Source organism: Planococcus citri, chromosome 2, assembly GCF_950023065.1.
Source record: "Planococcus citri chromosome 2, ihPlaCitr1.1, whole genome shotgun sequence".
Taxonomy (NCBI): Eukaryota; Metazoa; Arthropoda; class Insecta; order Hemiptera; family Pseudococcidae; genus Planococcus; species Planococcus citri.
In genome coordinates this window covers 31,930,370-31,950,688 of record NC_088678.1, presented here as the reverse complement: position 1 = coordinate 31,950,688, position 20,319 = coordinate 31,930,370, and the positions used below count along the sequence as shown (strand labels likewise).

Here is a 20,319-nt window from a genome sequence, read left to right as displayed (position 1 = left end):
TGTTATAAAGTGTTATGAAATCCTTTTTTTTTTTCGGAAAAATTGACACATTCTCATTATCATAGAACACTAAGGTATATTATTGTGCAAATTGCAGTCTCAATAAGTCCATAGGAAGCTCACATTTCACATTTGAAAACCGTCTCACAGTTTTTGCGCCAATTTTAGAGCAATATATAAGCAAAATTTGACATTTTCCCCCTCCCCACGCCTCACCCTCCACCTCTACAAAAAATTAACCCCAGATTCGAATTCTACGACCTCGAAAACATATTAATCGACATATTACACATCTATGAGGGTCGAATCCTAATTATCGCCGTTTTAAGGGGGGTTAGGGCCTACAGTGGGGGGATTGAGTTGAGGCCAACACTAGACAAGGGATCTGGGACACCTATACAAATGCTTCCCACTTGAAATTTTCCAAAAAAATGATTTTTGTTTTTCAAAATGATGCATATCAAAATTGACCTTAATTTTTGAGAATTACCCACCTAGGTACATAAGTATATTTTCCTTTTCAGTTTTACAAACGTCTCATTTATCAGAAAGTGTGGTTCGAACCAAAGATTTTATTTTAATTTTATAATTAATTGATCCAGAATAATAGTATTGGAATTAAAGTGACTGCGATGGCAATAAATCGTGAAAAATATTGAGACTGAAATCAATCAGTAGAAATTCAAGTATTTATATCGAAGCAAAAATCAAAATTCTGTAGACTTTTTTGTTGGGGGGAGGGCTTAAAAACCCTCACCTCTCCCTTCTCTGCTCTCATTCCCCTAAAGGTAGAAATCCGAAAGCTAAAATACTACAGTGAAAGACAATCCTGATGTTCCTTTTCAAAAGCTGTGAATTGTCAATTCCACGTCGCTCCTAATTCTTAAAAGTACCTACATAGATTTTTACTGACACTTGGCACTATTAATAATAGGCAGGTTTCAGTGAGATATGACTTAATATTGTACATGTTCAGATTAATTAAAATGAACTACATAATTTGCAATTGTATTTTTCTTTGTTTCAGGCTGGTATGGATTTCCATCTAAAAGGTGAGTGAGTAATTTTATGATTCAAGAAAGAATCGTATACTTATACGTATCAATTCATGAAAGGAACAATTACCATATTCATGCATCATCCTTTAAGTTTGAGGGTGTCCAAAACTCTTGCTTATCTTGCTTTCTTTGATTTCATACAACTTTTTTGTCGCGTGTCCCGCTATTGTCCTGAATTTTTTGCAAAAACTGCCAAAAAAGTCCTACTTTTTGCCAAAGCATTCAAAAAAGTCCTGATTTTTGCCTTAATTGCCCAAAAAATTTTTGTATATCGCCAAAATGCCAAGAAAGTCTTTTCTTTTTTGCCACCCCCAAAATATCGAAAAAGTTTTGATTTTTGCCTTAATTGCCCAACAATTTTTTGTATATCGCCAAAATGCCAAGAAAGTCTTTTCTTTTTTGCCACGCCCAAAACATCGAAAAAGTTTTGATTTTTGTCTCAATTACCCAAATAGCCATATTTTTTTTTAGCCAACATTGTTTCAAAAATCCATTTTTTTTGTCATTATCTAGAAGTATTTTTTTTTTTTTTTTTTTTTTTTTTTAGAAATTTACCATGATTTTGGAATTTTAAATTTTGAGCATTGTAGTATCTTCAAGGCTCAGAAGAAAAGTGTAAGACACAAATATTTTTAATGGAAAGTCCACCTTTAGGATTCATCTGATAATAGAGCCGCTCAAACTACACAAGTGTAAATTAGTTTGCTGGCTTTAGAAACTGGAGGAGCATAAGGTGTTGTATGAACTTGGAAAACCGCATTCATTTGACTGTATTCCAATTTCAGAATTGAAGAGGTTATAGGCAAGTAATTTAAATATCCAAAGTGCTTTAACGCCTTCAATTTTAAAGTTAGTCAAAACACTTTGAAACCCATAAAAAATTGAATTTCATCTCTGGAAGATATTGGAAATTTTAAAGCAAGTTTTTAATTAGGTAGGTAGGTTATAACATTCTTCTGAACTGATGAGCATCTCTAAAACTTTTGAAGAATTTATTTTGTTCTATACATTTGAGATTCTCAAGAAATGAGAAATTGTCACGCTTGAATGAAAATTTTATTTTCTTATACATATGAAAAACGTCTCATAACAAATGAGAGTAAATATCCAAAAATGCTACAATTTCGACTTTTATGTGAAATATCTTTTTCACTTCTTCGACTGTAGGTTTATAACAGTAAGCATATTGTACTCCAGTTGTCAAAATGGCCTTTCGCATCTCGACATCTTTGGTCCATTCCTTGAAATCACACCATGCTCGACTTTTTTTCATTTTAATCGGTTTATTAGGTGTGTTATGAATCTGAATCATCACGCCTGATTTTCTCGCACCGCTGTAGACGAATTTATACCAAATATTACGCTTGAAGAATTTCTTTTTGGAGAATGTTGTCACCCTGCTTTTAATTTTTGACCAAAAGTAAGGCTTGGTCCGTGTGAAAATTAACCAGGTTTCACCCGATGTGAATGTTGCGTAATTCACTTTAATTGCAGCTTGCTTAATGGCGTTGTCTATGACGGTCATTAGAGGTACCAGTTTTGACCATAGGGGCGATGTATTGATGTAGTGGTTGGTAGTTTTTTGCCATGCTAGAGTTGCGAAGTGCTGGACCGGTACCATTGGGTGGGGGATAACTTGAATGCCTTTTGAAGAGTACTTCTGTATGTATGAAATATACGTATTTAGTGACATTATAATTTGGTTTGATTTTTTTGAAAGCTGAGTAGAACTGTTTCTGTGCATTACTTCGTATTTTTGTTTTATCTGTAAGAAATGTTCTTCTGCATTCAATAAATATGGCTCTGTACTGATTTCATCCGCACAGAAGTATTTTTCTTTGAAATAAGGGCTACGAAAGAATGATGGCTTCATGATTTGATGACTTGTCCATATAGTGGTATTTTCCTCGGTATCGTAACAAATCCGGTACATTGGTATAAATTGTTCGAAATAGAAAAAAAGGTTAATCTGATCCTGAAAGAATTTTATCCTTTACTCATTTTGATCATCAGAATTATACGTGTTTTGTGAAAAATGGTACTTCCCCCTCACCCACTTGTAAATCTTCTGTTTGACGGATTTCCTCTAGATTGCTTATTCCACCGCAGTACTGAAATAGAACAAATGGTCGTACCAGTCACAGCTTTATTTACCTATGGCGAAATAATGATTTTCAATGACTCACGGCGTATCCGAAGCTATAAATGAACCGATTTTCTTTATCGCCACATGGCATTGGTTGATTGTCTTTGTCTTTGTCCTTGGTCTGAATAAATAACGGTTTCACTTCTGCTTGGCATAATCTTTCAGACTTGTGTGGTTGTGGAAAATTTGTCACAAATAAACAAGATTGTAGTTCTTTGAGTTCGGTTGATAATTTTTTCAATTGATTCGTTTTTTCAGGTTGAGCTGGGCAAGCGTATTCGCCATTGTGAGAAGCAGAACGAGGAACAGAGAAAGCTTCCTTGGGATTTCCACAAACTGTGTCTGGGTTTATGAATGCGAAAAGAGGAAGTTTAAATAGACCAATTCTTGTGGGAAATTTTAAGCTATAAAAATTCACTTACCTTTTCCAGCTTGATTTGACTCCAAGCAAGCAAATATTGTGAGTAACAGAAAAAATATCAACATTCTAGATCGAGCTTTTAGTTTGGCTTGTGAAGAAATGATTAATTTCTCATGGGGAATTCACTGTTGTGATTATTCGTGAAGTTTAAAAACCATCCAAATCGTACCGACTTCTGTTATTATGCAATGTTATTCGTCAGAAGTTACGTGAAGTTCGAAATATTATGGCCTATGTATAATGAATAATAAATCATTGACGTCAATAGGAATCTTCCGTTGAAACATGCTCATTATTGTGATGCACAAAGTGGATAGCGAGGTGTGCAATCTGTTTTGTTGGATTTCTTACAATTTTGTTGTGAAAGCTTTGGAAACCTCATTCGAATGACAATTTTATGATTTCGGTGCCGAACTACAGAGCACCTGAGCGCCTGGTAAACCACGAGGTTTCATAGGATGTCGATTAGAGTGCGAAAAAAAACCAGTAGGTGAATGTAATGATCTATGTATGTATTAACCATGGCACCACATACTATAATATTCAAAAACTTAACACTAGATTATGATGCCAAAAAATCGATATCTAAAACTTTATCTCGAATCTTAACATCGATGGAATATAAGTTTTTAACATCTTTCGAAGTGACTTTGCCACAATAAGCGTAATTTTGAAGCATACTCGAAATAATAGTTTTTCGAATACTTTCATCATCAGTCCATTTTTCGAAGTGGCATTCGACTTCTTTGTGTTTTTTGGTAATTTTAAGAGGATGGGTATTGTGAACATAAATCATAACACCTTGTTCTTCCACCGGATCGTATACGAATTTGTACCAAATATTTGGCTCGAAGCGATCCCTTTTGGTGAACAATTTCAGTACGTTGTCCACGAATGATGAAGCTGATTTTACTCTCGTGTAAATAACCAACTCGCGGGGTGGTTTGTCAGGATCTCTTTCAATGAGGGATACTCTCCAGTTAGCTATTTCAATTCCTTCGTCGATTGCGGTCATGAGTGGAACCAGTATTTCACAGAAAGGCGCTGTATTGATGTAATGATTGGTGGTTTTCTTCCACGTACGTAATGAAAAATGCTCGGAAGGTACTAAACGTTGAGGTATCTGGGGGAAGTGGGAGGTTGGATTTTCCTGAAAATATTGGTGAATTTCAATTTGTGCATTATTATAAAGAAATGCCCAGGTAATTAAAATCCACGTAATATCCATAGTACATAATGATTACCTTCTCGATGGCATACTCTTTTTGTAATTTTAGAAAATGATTTTCTGAGTTTTCGTAATACGGATAGGTGCTGATTTTTTCTGGACAGTATGGGTCGTCAAATATGGTGTGCTCGTCGGTGAAAATATTTCTCACTTGGTGTTTTGTCCATAGTGTTTCGTTTTTCGAAATATCGTAACACACCTCGTACATCATGGCGTATCTTACTATTGTATCATCGTCTATTATTGTTAATTCTGAGTTGTTTATGGTGTCTTGAATTTCTTTTCTTTCTTCATTCAGTTTTGTTTTCATTTTCTGGCAATACTGATGGAAAAATTCATTTATCAATGTATCACACGAGCATGAATATGCGTAGATCATTGAAAATTATGTAGTCGAGGAATGCATTTTAGGGAAAAGTTACCTATGGGTCATTCCACGTCAACTGGACCAAAAAGTGGTAGGTGGTTCGGCGATTTTTTTGAAATTTTTCCTGTGGAAAGACCTTCCGAAGGGGTGACCAATGGCGCAAATCGCAGCCCTCTAGCCCATTTTTAACGGTAGCCAGGGGGTGTCAAAGTTTTCAGTGAACCTAAAATATCATCCATTTCAGCAGTCGATTGCTGGATAACCGCGATACCTACCAAAATGGAACTTTTTCCCATAGTTAGAGGTTTTGAAAGGCTTTTTGGTGATATCATAAAAATCAGTGTTGCCACTTTTTTTCGTACAAAAAATTATCTCAAAACGTTTCAAAACGTAGGTTTCATATCGTTCCGACTCTCAAAAATTCTGAAAAAAATATATTGTGGACAACTGTTCATGCTGAACAACGTATTAAAAAATTGGGATGGTAACTTGTAACAAAGTCGATTTTTAAAAATTTGAATTTTGCGAAAAAATGCGATTTTTTTATTTAAAACATGAAAAAAAGTGTTGATTGGTAAAGTTGACCTATTTGACCCCTATTTTTACGTATCTGTTGAAAAAGTTGAGAAAACCCTTTCACTCGATAAAATGAAGTCATCACAAAAAAATCAAAATTCGAAAAAATTCAATTTTGAATTTCAAACATCAAAAAAAGTTTAAATTTATTTAGTTGTCTTATTTTGACCACTTTCTGACGTATTTCATGAAAAAGTTGATAAAAATCTCACTCACAGCAAAAAAAAATGAAATTTGCTTTTTTTTGGATTTTTTTGAATTTTGATTTTTTTGTGTTGAGTTAATTTCACCGAGTGAGGGGGGGGGGGTTTCAACTTTCTCAACAGATACGTAAAAAATAGGGGTCAAATAGGTCAACTTTACCAATCAAAACTTTTTTTCATGTTTTAAATCAAAAAATCGCATTTTTTCGCAAAATTCAAATTTTTAAAAATCGACTTTGTTACAAGTTACCATCCCAATTTTTTAATACGTTGTTCAGCATGAACAGTTGTCCATATTATATTTTTTTCAGAATTTTTGAGAGTCGGAACGATATGAAACCTACGTTTTGAAACTTTTTGAGCTAATTTTTTGTACGGAAAAAAGTGGCAACACTGATTTTTATGATATCACCAAAAAGCCTTTCCAAACCTCTAACTATGGGAAAAAGTTCCATTTTGGTAGGTATCGCGGTTATCGAGCAATCCACTGCTGAAATGGATGATATTTTAGGTTCACTGAAAACTTTGACACCCCCTGGCTGCCGTTAAAAATGGGCTAGAGGGCTGCGATTTGCGCTATTGGTCATCCCTTCGGAAGGTCTTTCCACAGGAAAAATTTCAAAAAAATCGCCGAACCCACCTACCACTTCTTGGTCTAATTGACGTGGAATGACCCCTATTGTATGTAATTCCTCTAATAAGAAACTGTCTACCAAAGTATTAATCAACTCGAGTATGGGCATACTTACTTACATAATATCCGAATTGATGTAAAAATCCATGCTTTCTTGAGGAACACCTCACTGGTTTATTTTTATGTGTGACCTCATAGAATGCTGGTTTCACCTCCTCTTTGCACAAATACGTTTGGTCTTCTGGAATTGGAACAGTTTCCTGGTACATGCAATACTTCAATATGCTGTTCGAAGTTGAATCAGTTTCCGATTTGTTGATTTCATTTTCAAATTGAGCAGGACAAATGGGTGCCTGCGTTTTACCTGTGGGTGTTGAAATGTTAATGTATACGGGTTCTTTTGGGTTATTACAACCTGAAAAAAATCAGAGGAAAAATTTAAAATGTGCTTATGTAAATGTTATTGCCGATCGATGGGTAAAATACATATGATGAATCGTTGGTTTCGGTGAGTATCGTATCGTTTATGTTTATTTGATACATCGAATTCGATGCTCGAATCTTGCTAAAAGTTGCCAAAATAATATAATTTTTTTGAAGAATTAAACATTTGCTGAATATCTATTAAACGAAAGGTTTAGGAATCTAAAAAATTTCCCAAATGACAAAAGTTCTAAATAGGTAGATCTACATTTCACCGATCGCGAATATTTCAATTGGAATTTGAAGCTATCATTAAATTTGAGTTTTTAAAAGTTGGTTTGACAATGATAATATGAACAAATGGAACTGTCGATGACTTTGAAGGAAAATTTATGCAATTTTTTTCCATTTTCAGGAGAATCAATGGTCTATAACAATTTGAAAAGTAGAAAAAAAGAGTTCCCCCTTTTTTTACAGCAAAGATTGAAATATTATGGTACTTGTTTGCCTGAAATTATTTCTAGACAGTGTTGTTATCAAAATTGACTTACTTTCTATGGCCAATGCCGATGTATATGTGATCAGGATCAACATCAAATGAACTATCGTCATTTTTATACTGACATTATCGCGGAATGAGTCTTGGTTTCTGGGTGTTTCAAAATTTTAGTTTTCAAGTACCAATTCAATTTATATTTTCTTGAAAACTGTGTAGATATTCGGAAGTGTTTGGTGTCTGTTCAAGTGTTTATTTACAGGCTTACGATACCTGCACTATTATGCGTGGATTCAATACGTAAGAGAAAAATAATAATATTTAGCAGCTGCGAAGTAACCTTGTCAGTTGATTTTTTAAAGTTATGATTTTCTGAAAGGAAATAATGTACGTACTGGTATATTGGTGACTAGCGCCACATTATTAGTTACCTGTAAGCGAGGTTAATCCTTTAGGATTCAAGGGTAGTCTTGATTGTCAGACTTGTAAAATAACCTATGTATTGAAAACTCAAAATCTCTGCTTTGAAATTTTTGTATCTACGTATCTAATGAAAGTTCTAGAAAAAAATCGTCGATTGACACTAGATAGCTTATGAATGATGTCAACAAAAACTTACTCCAAAAAACGTCATCTAAAATGTAGAAAATGAATTTCAATGAGTAGGTAATCTTGTGCTTTGCAGTTTTTATCATTTCGCTTGCAACTTGAAAATTAATCACGATGTTTCTTACCTATAACTGAAAATATTTCATAGTAAAGGTGGTTTGGATGACGTTGGTCTGATGACGTATCCTCTGTTCACGAAATCTGACTCATTAAAATTGAACGAAATACCTAAATATCATTTGTCATCGTAGATATATACCTATTTGCTTGCTTCATAGAGTATGCTGTATAGGTATTAATCCACAACATCGTCATCTACCTACTAGGTTGAATAAAACATCCGATGAATTCCTATAGATTTCAACATGCGATTTTTTCTTGTTGCGCTTAGTTTATGCTTGCATCATGTGTTCGCTTTCGGAAACTTTCGATTATTTAAAACCAAAGAAAGTAATACAACCTTATTTCTACTCATTATTGCAATTTTTCGTAGTAAACTTGATAGAAAATCGTCTCCCCATCATTTCAATTAGAACCAGAACCAGATTACCCACTGGCACTCATCGAATACCTAGACAGAAATCATTTACCAGAGGATACAACGCAAGAAGATGGTCAGCTGGTTTACACGAGGAATCCAGAAGAAAAAGTCAAGTTTGCATGTCCAGTTGATAAGAAGAATAAAATTATTAAAAAAATCTCGAAATATTTTTGGGCTTTGAAATATTGCCTGATAGAAGAAGATGAAGATTCATCGAAGGATAAACCATGCACTCAGCCAATGGAACCTGTACTTGTAAAAATGGGTAAACATGAAACCGAACGAATTTGTGGACCGATCCAAATGGATTACTTGTTGAGATTTGTTTACGTGGTATGGTCCAGTCTGGGTTGACTGATGGTGTTAATACATCATTTCAACAAATGTGCGCGTTTATTTACTAATTCTATTTAAATATGAAATGTTCTCCGATTTATAGAATTGCTACTCAATGAATCGCCTAACAGAATTTTTGCGGGATATAGTGAAACAAAACCTGCGCTATAAAGTAAGTAAATAAGTACTTATGTAAGCAGTATAAGTAAGCACAGTCAATCAAGAGATTGAATTTCGTTGTGGTAGACCTTTCTCGTGTACCTACTATTATCTTGAAATTTTTCCCATGTATAGATAAGTGCGTTGCCATCATATCCACCAATAGTCGAGATGTATCGAATTTGCTATAACGACAAAACAATGAAAACTGTCTACACTTTACATCATGTTCTATCACCTTCCTTATTACAAAATGAAAATTTACCCGTTCAGCAAATTCCAACCAACCAAGAAATCAGCACGGTGCAATATATATTTGAGAACAATTTATTTACCGAGATGAAAAAAGCTTTTCGCCGTCAAAAGGTACCTATTCTAAACTCGAAGAATAATTTATTGATTCATTATCAACTTCTCTCTAAAAAAAAATGTCTTTGAAGCCAACCTCCGAGTATTACATGGTGCCTCAAATGTTAGTCCCTACAGAAGAGATGGCATTTGCAACTTGGAAAAAGGCAACCTTTCATTATATCAATATAGCTCCTCTGTGGTATCCTTTAACACCTTTAATGAATTTGATCAATGAACGAATTAGAATGACAGCTTTTCAAGTACCAGTTCCACTCATTCTACTACACACAATAATTTGTTAACTTACGAAAGAAAAATCCCATTTGGCTCAGAAATTTTCGAACCGAATGAAAGGGAATCGAATGAGCATTCTAAAATCCACAATCAGTTACAATTTTCAGGGTTGAAATTATTTTTACGATTTTTGGCAAATTATTATTACAAATTAAAAATTAACTCATTTTTTGTGAAAAAAAAATCAAAATTTGATCACGTAGACGTAAAAGGCTGAAATTTAATGTATACCCTATTCTCGACATTCCTAGTGGATTGGTGATGGTTTAAAACTATTCTGAAGCCTCCAGCGAATTTTTGGATTCCATATCTCAAAAAAAAAAAACTTCTGTTAGTAGGGTGAAAATGAAATTCAGCATCTGCCTATAAACTTGGATTACCGTCTTTGTGGCCCTTTCGATCAATTAGTCACATATTCTCAAAATATTTTTGTGCTAATTCACAACCCAAAATTTCTGAATTTTTGAAAAGAAGACTTACCTAATTTATTGCTGGAGAAAATTTTGGAACTTGAACCGGCACAAAAATAGTTTTAAAATATGTTCCTAAATCGATCGAAAGAGTCACAAAAATTGCCAAACCAAATATATGTACGTACGAGTATATATAGGTTCTGAATTTCATTTTCACTCTACTTACAGAGGTTTTTCTAAAATTGAAGAATCTGAAAATCCACTGGAGGCTCCAGAACGGCTCTTACCCATCACCAATCAACTTGATAAGCCGAAAATAGGGTGCAAACCAAATTGCAAATTTCTAGGTCGATTTGACGACATTCTGATTTTTTTTCTATTTTTAGCGTAGATAAATAATTTACACGAAATCGCCAAAGATCCAAAAATCATTTCAACACTTGAAATTGTCAGTGATGGTCTATTTTAGGGTCTTTTTTCGATTCCTGTTCGTCCAACTCAAAAAAATTTGTTTTGTTTGGGCGAATTATTCTTGTTAGGTAAAATGAAGAAGAATAAGAAATGAAAATATATTTTTTTTGTTACAGCAAAATCTAAAACTATCTGTCTATACAATGGTCCTAAATATCGATTTGGAAGATTATTCAGAAAAATTGTATCTAAATGATGTGGAGACCTTGCTGATTCCGAATATTTGGTGTAAATTAGTTTACGACACCGATAATAAGTCTGGAATAGCGGTTGTTGTACATAACACACCAAAACAACCTCCTAGATCAAGAATATGTGGTGAAAATGCCAATTGTGATTTCGAAGTTTGGATAGAGGAATCAAAATTATTTGGAATTGAGTTTGATGAAAGAATATCTGAAATAGATATCACAAAATACGGATATTGCTGCGAAGTTACTCCAAAGATCATGGGTTTAATTAAAATTCACTTGCTTGTAGAATCTGTCTTGACTAACATCAATGGAAAGACAGTTGAGGAGGGAAATAAAACGAAGAAGGTATTTCAATTTTAATAATTATATTATAAAATATACTTAAGCATGTAAGAATACCAAATAAATTCTTGCACCTACTATTTGTGTGGTCCCCTCAATTTTCAAAGTGTGCAAACTAATGTGGTTTAGATTGCTGATTTACCAATGAAAGAAGCGAAAACTTTTCGAAAAATGGCACGGAAAACCCGTTAATTTTTGAATGTTTTATTTTTTAAATTTTCGCTCGCAAGGGAGTGGGGCGAAGGCCTCCTTCGCCCCCTCTTGCCTACGCTTTTGCTGGATTGTAGTCATATTTCAGGAAGAATGGGATGTAGCTCGACACAAAGTTTTAATGTGGAAGAAATTGTAGGTATAAATTTAAATACATTTGAGCATATTTTTTCAACATGTACACTGAGAAAAAAGAGTAGTACTTTCTACCACAATTTCTAGGTGTTTATGCCACAGAATGTAGCATAAAAGGCAAAATCACTATAGATGTACTTAAAAATGCTACAAAACATAGCAAAATATGTTCTGTGGTTCATTTGACTACAATGTGTAGCACATTGAGATACACAACGTATCATAATGTAAGATACTGTGTAGATCATTTGACTACAAAGTGTAGCACATTGTGATACACAATGTAGTGAGGTGCTTTTTCTTATCACGTACGTACATACGAGTACTTAATCATTTTATTCGATCGCAATTGAATGTTTTGGCTAATAGGTAATTTACCATTCACTAACGTGTGAAACTAATAATATTCACTTACATAACAAGTACCTATCTACATTTCTGTCAAGTTTGTCATCGAAATATCAACAAGTTTTTTGGTGAAGTGATCGTGATATTAAAATTTTTAAAAGTATTAGTTCCAGATTTTATTTTTGACAACATTACTTGCAATGTAACAGTGACATTGTATGATTACATGTACTTTTTCTTGTTAGCTAGTGGTAAGTGTTTGAATACAAGTAGAAAACTAACAAATACATAGGTACGGTTAAAATAGCAGCTTCTTTTAGAATCACGAAGATTAATATTGTTAAAAACGTGCAAGTTTCAAAGAAGTCCCCGTAGTCTAGTGGTTAAGGTTAGGTAGTTAGGAACGTAGGGTCGCAGGTTCGATTCCCAGTTAGGTTAGGAATTTTCGGATATGAAATTGGAAGTTATTAGCATCATTGGACGAAGAGATGAAATGTAAAGCTGGCCATACTAATAAAATTCGTATCAAACACACTCGTTATTTTTAAAAATTAAATTTAAAAAATTAAAATTACGCACTTTTACTGGTTATGATATGTATTTGTAGTTGATAGTGCTATAATTTGTGGTTGCTCAAAAGAAAGTACTATAGTTGTAGTGCTTGCTTCAAAAGGAAGTACTATAGTTGTAGTACTTGCACTACTACACTTGTAGTGCTTGAACTGCTACACTTATAGTACTTTGTACTACATTTTCCAACTGAAGGTAAATTACTACACTAATGTGGTATATTACACTACGGTTTTTTTTCTCAGTGTAGGTACTACGATCTTTCTTATTGGTAGTTGAGATCAATTATTCCACTGGAGGCACTGGATTTAATATTGAATCAATATTTAAAAAATCGACCATGAGTAACTTCGAATCAAACATGTTCATGGCATCTCCTATAGACGCTTCACAACAGTACGCGTATCCAAAATCAATCTCGGTGCTGGTAGGGGTACCCGTGCTGGTGCTAGCCTCACATGAATCCGTGCTATATGCCCACGTCTTGAAATTGCACTCTTTCAACATACTACTTCTGCATCTTTTTTCACTTTCTTTTGGTTTTTCAGGCGTATTATGAACATAAATAACAATACCTTGTTTTGTTACCTCATTAAATACCAATTTACACCAAATATTTTGCTTGAATAGGTATTTTTCTATTTTTTTCCACCAATTGGTGATTTTTCCGGGATACTTGGGATTTGGAATCTTTATTATTGTGGTAGAAATTATTAATTCTTCGAGTTTGGTTGCTTTAAACACGCTGATCGCAGCTCGTTTTATTCCTTGGTCTATGATATTCATTAGAGGAACCAGTTTATCCCGAAGAGGTGCTGTGTTGATGTAATGATTAGTGGCTCTTTTCCATGTACGATCAGCGAAATGCAGAGGAGGAACTATGTAGTGAGGTACCACTTTGAATTCGTTGTCTGAAGAAGTCTGAAATATAAATGTAATACATGCTTTTTAAATTGTGTATTTCAAGTGTTCTGCCATTACAAAGTTGAGCTGGAAAAAATAAATGTACCCCTTCTTCTGATTTATAACGATCTCTCAATTCAAGGAAAACTTCTTGTTTCATGTAGAAAGGGTCGGTGCTGATTTCTGTTACGCAGTCGCAGTTGGATTCTTGCTCTAATTCTGGAGTGCGTACGTAAGCTGGTAGGTTCAGAATTTTATGAGTTGTGTAAATTGTCTCGTGTTTGGACTTATTAAAACAAACGTCAAACATGTTCAGATCTTTCGGTAGGTCATTTTTTGCGTAATTATCCAAGTCCTGCAGAATATTTCAGCAAAGATGTATGTATAATAAGTACATATGTACTCGTACTTATATGTATCAAAATGAATACAGATGAAGTGAGTCGGTTTTTTCTACCTTTTCGGTCTTTGCTTCCAGTAGTCGTCTCATGTCATCATTTTTTCCGCAATACTAATAACACAGGTTAAAAAATAAAAACAACTTGGTTTTGATTTTGATTATGCCACGTCAACAATATTTATGTAGGTAGTAATTTCGTTAATGTGAGGGTAAAAAATTCATTGTAAGACTCACAAAGTATCCGAAATAATGTAACCAATGCTTCTTTTTCAAACCGCATTTTACCGGGTTCTTGTGTACTTTAAATATAGGCTTCAAATCAAATTGGCATACTTTTTCTTCACCTTTTTGAAAAACTCTATCGAATAAACAATATCCCAGTATCCACGATAAATTCTGCGCAACTTGTTTCAAATTTTTGAGTTGGTCTTCAGTTTCAGGAGGACATAGGTCTTTTCGTCGTATTTCTTTCAATTCTACATTGAGCGCTTCTTTAGGATTTTCACAAGCTGTATAAGAAATATTATTAGTAAACTTTGTGAAATGTTTGCACCTAAGATAGATCTACTATACCTTTTGAAGTGTGTGAAAATCCATGAAGCACGAAAGCTGCGATTAAAACGAATTTTAACATCTGTTCGCGTTTCAGATTCCTCTACCTACGAGTATGTAACCAAGTTGACGAATTTCGTTTGATATGGTATCGCATGATGCGTTACCCGATTGTGATGTGTAATTGTTCAAACAGTATTTTCAGTGATTGAAAAACGTCACAGTTGAAAATCGCAGGTTTAATGTTTGATCAAAGAACGTATGAACGAAAAAGTGATACTGGCTGATATGTAATCGAAGTGAAAAATTCTTGTTCTTTTTCAGAGCGTTAATGTGGAGTGAGGAAATTGAATAACTTACCCAAAAAATGTTCCAAATTTAAGTAAAAGTGAATTTCAAATTGAGCTGTGTAAAAGTTGTATGATTTGAAATACGTAGGTACCTATAGGTTTGTAAAAACCTATAGGTTTTTACATATCTAAAGTTTATCTAAAATTCATTACAGAAGAATAAAATATTATCAAAATACAATAATTCAAGTCAAGTCTGACTGGTAACCCCTCGAGATAAACGTCTCCGACTTGAATGGAATCGCGATTTTTGAAAAGACCGGAAAAGAGTACAGTCTGATACCCTGATAACCAATATTTCTGCAGCTCAAATTCATTTTTCCATTTTTGACGAATTTTTGAAAAATTAAAATTGCCATGTTTGGCGATTTGAGTACGATTTTTTTTTCAAGTAGGTATTTATTCAGCGAAAATCGTAAAAATTAGCCCCGAAAATGAAATCAACTCACCCTAATCAAATGTTAACAGTATAGGATACTTCGGTGCTTTCTGCGTGATTTTCGACTCTTTTAGAATATTAGAATTTTTTCAGAAGACCCTGAGATTAAAATGAGCAGCTAAAAATTGAGTTGTGGCTTATTCTTGACCCATTTAACCAGTTCATATTCACATTTGAGTCGATTACCTAGCAGGTCCTTGCAGTATGCAAATACGTATAGGTAGAGAGAAGGCCAATGAACCAAAACAAGGCATAGGTAAAACGATGCACTTGCTAGGTTCGTGACTAGAGGCGAGAAAAAATATTCATAACAATAAAACAACTTGTTAGTTGGTAAGCCTAAATTATCCATATAAATATAAGCTAATTGATAGCTTAATTTATCATTTTGTACACCAAGTTTAATCGTGAATAAACCTATCCGAATAGTGCACTTGTATTTCAATATTTGGTAGAAGAACTCACCATACCTACACCCAAACTTCATACAACAGTCCTTTAATTCGTATTTTTGAACTATATACCGCAAGGAATTTACAAAAAATCACCAAAAATCCAAAAATGATTTCAACACCTAAAATTGTCACTGATGGTCCATTTTAGGGTCCTCTTTCGATTCCCCTTTGTCGAATTCAAAAAAATTTGTTTTGTTTGGGAACTACTCTTGTTAGGTATACTTAATGAAGAAGAAAATATTAAAACATTTTTTTTTGGTGCAGCAAAATCTAAAACTATCTGTCTATACAATGGTCTTAAATATCGATTTGGAAAATTATTCGGAAAAATTATATCTTAAAATGTAGAGAGCTTGCCGATTCCAAATATTTGGTGTAAATTAGTTTATGACGCGGATAATAAATCTGGAATCGCGATTGTTATACATAATACACCAAAACAACCCCTACATCAAAAATATGCGATAAAGATGCCAATTGTAATTTTAAAGTTTGGATAGAGGAGTCAGAATTATTTGGAAATGAGTTTCATGGAAGAACATTGGAGCCAGTTAAGGAGGGAAATGAAACGATGAAGGTATTTTAATTTTAATCATCATCATAGTGACTAGTGTGCAACCAACATGAGCTAGCGTGGCCGCATCACAACTGAACCAACTATTTTCCGGACTGTATCAGTCCATCTTGTTGGAGTTCTTCCTTTCCCCCATGTTCCGGGGACCTTGCCAAAGAGAATTCCTTTTTCAATGTTTTCCGGTCCTCTTCTGGCTGTGTGTCCAAAGTAACTCATTATCCTCGTTTCACATATTTTATTTAGCCTGGTTGATTCTTGCAGTTGTTCCACAATTAATGCATTTGTTCACTTGTTCAGTGCGCAGTGTATGGTATCTTCAACATCCTGCGCCATACCCACATTTCAAAAGCATCAATTCTTCTTCGATCATCTTGCTTAAATGTCTAGGTCTCTGCTCCATATAAGAAAACTGGAAAACTAGCATCCTGATTAGTCTCCTCCTTGTTTTTATGGAGATTTTCCATTTAGTGGTGACTTTTCTCAGCCGAGACATCGCTGCTTTTCCAAGAGCTATTCTTCTTCTAATTTCCTTGGCTGATCCTTCATCAGCATCCACAAGTGAACCCAAGTAAATAAACGAGCTCACTTTTTCAAATTCATTCAAGGCTTCCGATTCTGGTAAGTGTCCAGCTCTATCAACTACCATGACCTTGGTTTTCCCCATATTTATGAGGAGACCCATGTCCTCACTGACTATCCTGACCCGCTTGATCAGTTCTGCCAGTTCCTCTTCACTTGCAGCTATTAAGGTGGTATCATCAGCATAATGAAGATTGGAGATTCTTCTTCCTCCTATCTTGATGCCGCCTTCCCAGTTCTCCAAGGCTTTTTGCATGATGTACTCACCATAGATGTTGAACAGCAGAGGCGAGAACATGCATCCCTGCCTTACTCCTCGTTCTGACTGAAACAGGTTTGACTCTTCTCCACCTACTCTCACAATCATCTCGTTCTTATCATATAGCGATTTGATCAGCTCAATTAGGTGCTCTCCCCATTGGGTAAAAATCTGCCGATGATACACGACAAAAAACGTGGCAGGAATTGTACCGGGAGATTTTAAGGGATGATCGTTCGTAATTACGAGTAATTTCGGAAATTACCAAAAATCATAGATTTATGGTTTTCGAAATATGGATCTATGGAAATATGGAAACGTAGAATAGACTAATCCATATTAACTTTGTTGTCTGGATATCTTTTTAAGCACTGGGTTGGTCAATTATAGATGTGATTAATTATAAGGTGATATCTCTCGCGATCTGGTTGTTAGCTCAGTGAATCTTCAGGGTCGTGATAGATCGCGGACGATTATTTGGGATTCCCTCCTGGAACATAATTCAGTTATGACGAATCATAACAGTTTAAATTTAACGTGAGGTCGTATAAGATGAATCCATGATACGATTTGGGTGTAAATCCCCGCTGGAATATAAGATGAGGCGTAGATTTATTTTCTGGAACGGCTATAAGGTGAAAATTAGATCGATTCTATGGTCGAAAATGAGATTTTCGACAGTATTTATAAGTTGATATATTATTAGATGGAAATACTTTGGCGATTCAATGGTCTATATGCACGGGACCATTTTATTAACTCGACTTATACACTGGAGCTATTATAGAGCGAAATAAATCGAGAACACACAAATAACTTCGAAACACGATTATATTGGATTGAAACGCATCGCAATACCAATAATCAGTCGCCATTTAAGGGATGAAAATTGAAGGTTATTTGACTATTATTTCGAGGGAAAAATAGATTTTAGGATACTTAGGTCAATAACACGAGGGTACTTATCAGAATAAACCTAGGACTGTTGGATACACGGGTTGCTTAGGTCAATAAAGGATTCACTGGTTGCTTAGGTCAATAAACTTAGGTCAATAACACGAGGATGCTTAGGTCAATAAGGAAATAATAAGGAACAATTAGGATACGAAACAGAAATAATAAATCGATCTCCACAATAAACTTACAGAAGGCGATCCAATAATAAGGAACAATTAGGATACGAAACAGAAATAATAAATCGATCTCCACAATAAACTTACAGAAGGCGATCCGAGGTCGATGAGCAATCTCCAACAGTCCCCTTGGGGACGCGAAATACGTAATTATTCAATTACGGACTCTCTTCAGTCCTGGGGGTTATTTCGCTGGTCCATATGAGATGATTATAAGATGAAAGGTCGCCAAGTTGACCTAGACTGGAAACATTACTAGTCCAGAAGTGAAAATATTTCTAAGTCGAAAAGGCGACACTTAGAAAATTACGGCATCGAAACGAACTTAGAAAGAACGGCCACTGGGTTGGGAGCAAGTCCCAAGCCCATAAACGAACATCGATCTCACACTTAACACAGGAACCGAACCAGAACTTGCACTTTACCGAACAGTAGAAGATACGAGAGAAGAGTGCTGAGAGAGTTGTTGCTCGGATCGTTTCTTATAAAATTGTGAATTTTAGGAAAAAGAGAGGGTAAGTTGTGCGCGCGCCATGAGTTATGATTGGCTAAGCATTACCCCCGGAAGTATTAAGGAGCGAATAGGAAGTCGAGAATATGACGTAATGTCTAGTCGATTGCATCATTTCGGAAGTAATATTTCCGGAAGTTGCGTCATATTCGATAATAAATAGGTAATATCGATTAGGTAGGTATACGGGGCGGCAGGTAGGGTCGATCTATAGATGAGTGGTCATTAAAGTCGTATAATTTCAGTGATGGAAAAATTTGACATCGATCGAATGAGAAAAATTCCAAGTATTTTTCTCCCACTTATAAGATGACGGATTGTGTCGTAATATTTCTCCCACTTAGGTGGTATGAAATCGATGTAATTACATACGATGTAGGTCGATTTTTTCTCCCAGTATAGACGCAAGAAAAATGATATTTTTCTCCCAGTACCCAGTAAGCATTGGAATGTCACAGTGACATCACATAATATCACTGCGGAGATGTGTAATATCACTTTGTGATGTCTCTGAGATTAACTGGTGATATAAAATGTACCCATCAAAATGGTCTCACAGACATCACTCAGAAGGGCCCACTGACATTTTTTAATGTCACAGAATGTCACAGATATGTCACCAGGAAATGTCTATGCAATATTGATGTAAATATTTCTAAAATATTCCCATTGAATGTCGTTGAAATACCAATTATTGGGGTTCATTTGAATTGTGTAAATAATAAGATGTATTTTCTGCAAAAATATTCTCTTCTCTCAACTCCTGAAGTTTGGAGTTGAGATTTGAGGCTGTTGACTCCGCCACATTCGGCAAAGTCTCCAGCGCCCATCATTAATGAGGGCAAATTCGCATGAGGCAGTATCTTCCTTATATACTAATTATCAACATACTTTATCTGCGAGAAGTAAAAATGATATAGTTTGAGGCAGAAATATCACTGTAATATCTTTTAGTGATGTCTATGTGATATCATCAAAGTTATATTTTTGAGACATTGCAGCCAAATATTTCTTTTTCCATTCCAAAGCAATGTCGCAAAATGTCACAGAAATATTACTTTGTAATGTCCTATACACATCACAAAATTACATCACTGTGATATTAATGTCACAGCATGCTTACTGGGTATAAGATGGCATAAAATGTTTTCTCCCAGTATAGACGACTGGTTTCTAATAGCTTTCTGTCACTATAAGTGGGAGAAATCGATTAGTTTTCTCCCAGTATAGGTGACATAAATGTGATCATTTTCTCCCATTACAGAATTTCAACACTTTCCGCCAATACTTTTCTGCTCATTAATCGGCTCGCGTATTTTTTCACGCGATAAATTCTGCCAATGTCCAATATCGATGAAAAAATGTTGGCACCACTGGGGATCGAACCTGGGTCTCCAAGTTGGTAGACGACTTCTCTACCAACCTGGCCACCAGGAGATGTATTGAAATGAATGCAAACTCTCTAAACTACGTGAAAACATACGCGTAAAATACCACATTTACGCTTGTGTTTATAAAATACGCAAAAGAATTACGCCAAGAAACCTGCTTGTAGCGTATTTTGTAGCTGGTTTCTTCCAACGCAAAAAACACGCCACTTAATTTGAAAGCATTGTGGCCTTACGCGAGAAAATATGCT

The 20,319-nt window shown here is 34.8% G+C and overlaps 1 protein-coding gene across 1 annotated transcript; it reads right to left on the bottom strand.

The window, feature by feature from the left end:
• Nucleotides 1–12,416: 12,416 nt before the first annotated feature.
• LOC135833683 (uncharacterized) lies at nt 12,417–13,933 on the bottom strand. The gene is made up of 3 exons (XM_065347445.1): nt 13,886–13,933; nt 13,535–13,783; nt 12,417–13,446 (listed from the first exon to the last, which is right to left on the bottom strand). Exons 1-3 carry the CDS (start codon nt 13,916–13,918, stop codon nt 12,811–12,813), a joined length of 918 nt encoding a protein of 305 aa, XP_065203517.1. The 5' UTR covers nt 13,919–13,933; the 3' UTR covers nt 12,417–12,810.
• Nucleotides 13,934–20,319: the final 6,386 nt, after the last annotated feature.

Excerpts from the sequence above, each read along its gene's own strand:
- LOC135833683 (XM_065347445.1), bottom strand. The coding sequence starts at position 13,918 with ATGAGACGACTACTGGAAGCAAAGACCGAAAAG. Across the intron at positions 13,784-13,885 it reads TGGAAGCAAAGACCGAAAAG|GACTTGGATAATTACGCAAA; the intron begins GTAGAAAAAACC and ends AATATTCTGCAG. Across the intron at positions 13,447-13,534 it reads GTTATAAATCAGAAGAAGGG|ACTTCTTCAGACAACGAATT; the intron begins GTACATTTATTT and ends TTTATATTTCAG.